Here is a 7,768-nt window from a genome sequence, read left to right on the forward strand (position 1 = left end):
CATTTTATATTTAACACATGCCAAATCCCAAAATACATTTAATGTTTGCAGCAATAAGTAGAACGATAAGTCAGTTTGAAATTAAATAAATAATGAACATAAAACCCTACAGTGAATGGGATATAGAGGCAGTAAGTATACAGGAAATACAGAATTACTTGTGTGGAGGAAGTAACCTTTTGCTGAGGTAACCTTTGAGTTTGTTTGACCTGAATATATAGCTTTCGCCTGCAGTTACTGCATTCACTGGTACACATTGATTTTACAGTTCACTGGTTAAGGTACTTGACTAGTAATCAGAAGGTTGCCAGTTCAAGCCCAGCCACTGTCAAGTTGTCACTACTGGGACTCTGAGCCCTAAACCTGCAAATGCTCAAATAATTGTAAGTCGCTTTGGATAAAAAAAAGAGTCAGCTAAATGCTGTAAATGTAACTTTTACTCTCTAACTATGAACTGTTTATTAATAGTTAACTTTGCTAACAATTGTTAATAATAACCCTCAAAGTTACAAACATTCATGTTTGACATGACTATGCCACACTAAGATGAGTGTGGTCTGGAGAGAAATGCAAAGCTATGATATTGTATTCCAGACAGACCTGGCGTATGTTTCCTCTCTACCACATTATCCACCATGATTGTCACAGAGACAAGGATACAGAGGTGTGGTAAACGGATATAAAACACTGTCCGGCGTTTCACTGCCCAGTACTTCCTCCTCCCTGTATCCCCCATACCCTTCAAGCGTCTGGCCTGTTTGCCCAGAGCACCCATCACCAGCCAGTCAATACCAGCCGATACGCTTCCTGTTAGCGAACGCATTGTTGTGAGCCGTTAAGCTGTCGGCCTTCTCTGTGAAGTCTTTGTGCTGAGGAGCTTGAAAGGAGCTGTTATGATATAAAGATAGTTTTTTGGAGCAAACTGTTTAATGGAGAGGAGGCACTCGAGAGGTGGAGTAATGTTTATTTGGTGGAGACAATGACGCTGAAGCAGGTAGGTGGAGCAGAGCAGCTATTTTAAGGGGGGCCTTTACAGCCCTCATACATTCTGTTTATTGGAGCAGAAAGCCGTCATTCTTTCAGGCAATGACAGAGCTCCATTTAGCTCCAGCTTATGGCCAGGAATACTTGTGTATTAAGTGACCACACCTGTCTCACTACGCCTGCCCTTTTGTTGTGGCGAGATGTTTATTTGGTATAGAACTCATATTGCTCTTCAGCAATGAATTCATTTTACTAGACATCTACCAGAGGAATGTTAATTTTTAAAAATTGAAAAAAAATCAGCTTTTGTCCTACAAAAGTGTTTTTTTTCCCCCCCAGAAATAAACACTGCTGTGATTTCCTTTCTATGCCGCTGTAATGATTAAATACCCATTTCATTTGCACCATAGTTTACTCTTCAGTATGAGCTTGGGGTTTTATGTCACCGTAGTCGGTGTGCAAGTCCACTGTCAGAGAACTGATGACCCTACATCTATTTCAGTTGTCCATTTGGTGGCAAGAGCTGACATAAACATGACAGTGAGATTTCAGGGAGCTGACATTAACATGACAGAGAGACTTCAGAGCTTTGCAGGGATTTCTCCATGCTGAGCTAAATAAATAGAGACAAGCCTGCCAGCTTATACTCACTGATGCTGAAATTCCACCGATCAAGGAGGCAATTGAGTTGTAAATCTCATGGCAGGTGTGACATCTGCCTCACTGTCTTAGTGAATGCTTTTAGTGTACACTGTTATAAACAACTTTAATTCAAATACAATTTGATTATATCATAATATAATGGTAATAGAAGTCACTGTGGTAATATTATGTGGGTTTGCTTAACCAGGCTGGAGATATCCCCTCATTAGTCAGCACTGAAAAGAAGGAAGGGCCCACTCCACTTATAAACCTGCTTCCCTTTCGGAGAAACGCATGCCTAGAAGGGCAGCCCCCCCCAGGATTGTACTGAGCAAGGCCCCCCCACCCCCCAGGGTGGATGACTCCACTCCCGGGAGGATCCACTGGGCGGTCAGTGCAGCCCACACCGCCCAGTCTGCACACCAGGCCCTGGCTGAACGCAAACAAAAGGCAAACAGCAAATTGGCAGCGCTACCCCTGCAGAAGTGCCGGCGCGGAGCTCCAGGCAGGCCCACGCAGAGTCTAGCTGCACGAGCCGCAGATTCTGCGAGCATATTTTTAGGCTTTCCAAAACAGAAGGCTTTCTTTTTTTTATTTTCTAAGGTTGCACCCAGAGGGATTTAATGTGACCAAGGACCGCCGATGAGCACTCAGGCTTTAGGCTGCAGTGCGCCAGCTGTGCATGTGGTTTGTGGAAGCACGTTAAGGCCCTGCACTGCTTTCCTCTGCAGCTAAATGGAGGAATTAAAAAAACACAGCTCGTTTTTGTTCAGAGCTTTATTAACTTCCACTTAAGTTAGGTTATCATCATGTGCATGGCACATACATCACAAAGTTTGGACCTGTATAAAACTACAGACAATATTTGGTAAATGGCAGCAAGGTTCATAATCCAGAAGGATAGTCAGTCCAGTAGCTCAACCAGCAATGCTGAAACAACCAGCAAGCAGATGGATGAATAACCATAAAGTAATTGACAGAAACAGTTTATTTCCATACTGTCCATTTAAAAAAAAATACAAACTCCTGAAACAGATTTGGAGAGATTTTGCTACTGTAGAGCATTGTGTTCAAGTGGCAGATCAGATATGTGGTGATGTGCTCCTACTTTCACTAATCTCTCTATATTGTCAGACCACATGGATACGCATGTTGATACTGCACATTTTGCTTAAGCAAATCCACTCCAGCGATTTGTATCTGTTCCACATGGTGATGACCACGCAACCAATGGTAAGGAATATCCATACTGATGCAAAACGGCTCCATTTGGAAAGACGTTTGACACAGCTGTAAAAAGGGCAGATATGATGAGGGAGACTACTCTAACATTGCCTTGGGGAAATCAAACCAGACCGACAACTTTGTGCATCCAGACAGAATACATGGGTTTGCCTTGGAAAGTTGGAAGAATGGCAATGCATAAATTGGAGTTCAGCAAATACTGTAAAAAAAAAAAAAAAAAAAAAAAAAAAAAATCTCGAATATTTCCCAAAATCATTCCATTTTTTTTCTCTAAAATATGGCTGTGTTGCAGTGATTTATTTTATTGACATGGTCGGTGAAACTTATTCACAACACCCACTGTGCATCCATCCATCCACCTGTCCACATTCTCCTGATATTATTTTGGTAGACTAAATTTTAAAAAATCTCTTTTTTTTTAACGTTAATTTGTACCTGTAACAAACAATAACAATAAGGAATGCTTCGTTTGAGATTTTTCTCGGTCAGTTGGAAAAGGTTTCAAAATGGACTAGCCAAACCTCTCCCCATGTAAAAGTAAGCCTACCTTCACGCCATATTGAACAAAGTGGAATACCTGGCTTAAAGCAGCTTCTTGGTACTTCACTAATTACACCACATTATATTTACAAAATATATAAAGACAAATATAGGGTTACTGGTGAGCGTATAGTGCAGTCTAACAGCTGTCTTCAAATATTTCCACCATGATTATCCTTTCCAAAAGTAAATCACAGGGTAAAGATAGCTCGAACGTGACAAGGAGCGACTAGGACGCAGTGGCCGTCAGGACTTCAGCGAGTAGCGATGCAATAAGCCGGCTGCGTAACGGCAAACTACACAAAACATTCGCTGTCAGCAAAACTGAGAATAGGAGACTGTCAGACGACAGCGTAATGAGGTAGAGAATGACTAAAAGGCAGACATGGCTCCTATTACCTTACTGTCAAAAGTTGTATAAAAGAGAATATAGCATCAATAGCCTAAAGTAAATCCACACAACCCTGCCCTATACTCGACTGACTCTGGCTTTTTTGTTACCAATTTATACAAATACTGATCTTTGATCATGCAATATTTCCCTGACCTTCGCCGGGGGCCTATGTACCACAGAAAAGACTGACTCAAACTTCATGTTGTAAAATATGTGTTTATAAAGGAGCTTGGATATGGTGTCTGTCTTTCATATCGGCGCATAATCATATCTTTAATATAAGTATTTTTTGCTTGTGTAATGTCAAGAAGATGCCTTCCTCTAGCCGGAGCCTTATAGATCTGACAAAGATTGACTACAGATAAGTTCAGGGTTCAAAGCCTCCTCCCCCCCGCCCCCAGCAGAGCTAAAAACAGATCTGGGGGTAGGACTCCAACGCCGCACTTTCAGTTACTGAGAGTAAACCGATACTGCTTCATTTAGACCCCATCACCACACAAAGGAGGCCAGACATTGGACAATTGCTCCAGTGCGTAATACCATTGGGCTTGATACGACTTCACGAGTCAGAAATTTGAGCTAAGACTTACTTTTTTCTTTCCCAGGAACAAGGAATTCACTCCTTCAAAACATTATTTTAGAACAACAAAAAACAGTGCAAGAAAAAAAAAAACATTGGACATTGTAGGAATTTCACGTATTAAACACTTGATAGCAGCAGATGGGATAAATAAACAAATAACAAATAAATAAACGTTTTCACACTTACAAAGAGGCAGTTTAAAGGAAATATAAAATGAACAATTATAAATAGTCTTATATATACATACATATACACTTAACCTCGCGTGTAACCTCTGTAGAAAGTGCATCGTACAGAGGTTCCACTGCCTGTCTGCCCTTGTGTCAACTGCCCTGTCTTTTCCTTGTTTGTTCAAATTCTTGGCAAGAAATGTGTCACCGTCATGGCTGTTGACACTCTGTTTCCCTTTTTCGTTTTGCCGGTCTTACTAAGTCCGATGTACATCCCTGGGTATGCTACGGATTCGTACGCATTGTAGTTGTTGGCCAGGAGTTTTTCCTTGAATTTGCACTCGTCAGTGAACTGCACCTGAGGTGGAAAGGAATGTCGAGGGCATTATAATTCGGAAACAAGCCAAAGACCCGTTTGTTCTGTCAAACAATCTCTTAGGTGTTCTGGAAAAGTGGGCTCATGTCTTATCACATTGCAAATTGAGTGAATATGCAAAGAACAAGTAGTCTAATCACTGCCATTACAGGGCCACACTAAAACGGTTCACTCCTCTGTGCGCCTGTAGGTATCGATCTCAGGTGGTCTATCGGTTCAAAGGATCAGCGCTTGTTGAATCAGTATGGCTGAAGTATGACCATAGGGTGTGGGTAATAAAGAAAAGTCAGGATTTTGCCCCATTCTTTGGGTTGGTAAGGGTTGGGGGGGGGGGGGGGGGGGGGGGTGTAACTGGGGTGTGGGTGAGACACAGTCTGGGTGGTCCCTTTTGGCCAGTTCATCTTTACTCTGAGAAGGACAGTAGGTGCATGTGTTGGCTGGCAATGCTAAGAATGGAATGCGCAGTCCAAATGATCTACTGCACCACCGAGCCCGGGTTTGTCCGGCCCACAATGAAAACACAACTAGGCATTGGAAGCGCGCCACGACTGAGCTCAGATGTGACGAGGATAGGGTCTGTCGCAGGCCATGGGCCGGACAGAGCGGCTTTACAGTATGGTGTGTGGGGGGAGGAGGGGAGATGTTAGGGCTCTAGTAAAGAGTGATATGTCATCAGGCACCGATAAGAAAATCTACAGGCGGAAACCTGTCGTAAATCATTTCATACGCTTACAGATCCGTGGAGCTTCCCCTTGCTGTTCATGGCCACGAATAGCTCGCTCCGGACACCAAACAGTGTCACAACTCCCCTCTCAACTGGAGATATCTCAAGAAGACCTGCAACGAACAACAGAGAATACAAATTACCTTCTGACATATCCTTAGCCACATCTTTAACCTAGCAAAGACGGCTGTATTTATCCAGTTTTTTGAGTGTTTACATTTAGCCTTCCAGAGCATCCTAGGAGGAAATCACACCTTCCGCCAGTGAAACGTTTCACAAACACTTATATAGGACCTCTTCTGATTTGCATCCACACTTGTGTAAGGTTTTCTACTTTTACCGGTCCTTCAATTAATTATAGTTTGCTAATGCATTAAGATTTATTTAAGCATGGTATTCAGTGTCTTTTTTTTTTCCAAATTCAGACACAAGTTTGCTTGTAATAGAGATGTACTGGGTCCCCCTTAGAATGATGTCTTGTCCCCTTTATAGAGGCGCTGTGTGGTTACTGTGTATGTAATGAAAACGTATGTAATGTATCTCCCTTCAGTTTTATGTCATGTCTTAAAATAGTCTAAGGGGACACAAAACAGCTCTTGGTTATGTATCGATATTGGCTACACACATTTCTGGAGTGTCCTCCTTTACTGTTAGAGCAAGCAAAAAAAAGGTTTGTTAGAACAGAAAAATACTTTTAGTCCTCACTGTATATCGCATATTGCGATAGCTGGGCTGGTTATTAATTAGACGCCCAAGGTCAAGGAATTAATCTGGCGTAACAGATGGCCAAACTTTAGGACTAGCTTTAGATATTGGCCCGGTTCCGGCCCATCTCTCGTTACACAGACCTGTGTCAAGTAAGAGGTGTGGAAAGCACCAACGCGCCATTCAAGAACCCAGATGTTGAGTACCCCTGACATGTGATTTGCTTTGCAATGTATTAGCATATTAAAACTTAAAGAGGAACAAATGCTTCGTTGCAAGATCAAACACATCAGATCATTAGGCAATCATTAGAGTTCCCCTTGTGAACACTCAGTTGCTATCCTGATTTTTATTGCTATTGCGTATCTGCTGTGGCATTCACATTTCCCCATTTGTGAGAATTCTGTTCATACAGAGACAATTAAAGTTTGGTTGTAAGAAAGCGGTCGATTGAAATAAAAGGTCACACAGGCATGCTGAAACTTACTGTAATGGTTTTCGTTGTGCACTCCAGTAATCCTACCGTCAGGTAATACTTGGAGATGAAATCCAATGCCTACATTACAGTAAAGTCGCCGCAGTCTTTTAATCCCCATGAGATAGTCACTGTCCCGGTTGATATCCCTTTTTTCCCCAGGGATTCGAGCTAAAGACTGAGAGTAGAGAGTCTCCCAGCGTCGCTTCTCTGGGCCGCTCTGTCTGCCGGGTAAGGGAGCACAGCGCACCGAACTTGTAATTAGTCCCAAGACCAGTATTGGTAAGAGGGCCGATTGAACAGTCATTCTCGTGACCAACACGTCAGTGTCTGAAGGAGGTAAACAGACTAAAGATACGGTCTTTGTCTATTTTTGTGTCAGAGCCCCCAAAACAATTCCGAAAACAAACTCGCTTACTCATAGGAGAAACTGCAGATAACCCTGTTGAGCGACACGAAGTCGCGCTCAGAGGGGTATGTCCTTTCCAGCGTGCCTATTTCCAACTCGGTTCCAAGTTCTGAGTCCGGACTGAAGTTAAGAAGCGTTGTGTTGAGTGTGTCTGCTAGCGCAGCTCAGCCATGCCGCTTTTTCCCTTGCCGACGATATTTATATATGCAACGAAATTACATCACGCACTACACACTGCATCACAGGCTGATGTGTAGCACTCCGCGCCCACCGATTCCTTATAATGAGCTCGTGTGCAAGCGGTGGGTAGCGGAGAAGGCAGTGTGTTTGCGTGCTTGCGTGGCTTAGAGTGTGATGCGTTCCGCTCACTAATGTACAAACATCACAGACTACAGACTTACATCAGCGATCGTGTCACATTACAAAAACGGTATCTTATTCTGATTAACGGTTTTTGAATAGCTTTGAAATAGAATTGAGTTTGCTGTGCGCAAAGCGCACTCATTCACAAACGTTTAAAA

General features: G+C 42.7%; 1 protein-coding gene across 1 annotated transcript; it reads right to left on the reverse strand.

Annotated features, from left to right (window-relative positions):
• Positions 1 to 2,418: 2,418 nt before the first annotated feature.
• Positions 2,419 to 7,431, reverse strand: fgf4 (fibroblast growth factor 4). Its single transcript, XM_027010735.2, has 3 exons — positions 6,851 to 7,431; positions 5,668 to 5,771; positions 2,419 to 4,916 (listed from the first exon to the last, which is right to left on the reverse strand). Exons 1-3 carry the CDS (start codon positions 7,143 to 7,145, stop codon positions 4,740 to 4,742), a joined length of 576 nt encoding a protein of 191 aa, XP_026866536.1. The 5' UTR covers positions 7,146 to 7,431; the 3' UTR covers positions 2,419 to 4,739.
• Positions 7,432 to 7,768: the final 337 nt, after the last annotated feature.

The sequence above is a fragment of the Electrophorus electricus genome, chromosome 1 (genome assembly GCF_013358815.1).
Source record: "Electrophorus electricus isolate fEleEle1 chromosome 1, fEleEle1.pri, whole genome shotgun sequence".
Lineage (NCBI taxonomy): Eukaryota > Metazoa > Chordata > Actinopteri > Gymnotiformes > Gymnotidae > Electrophorus > Electrophorus electricus.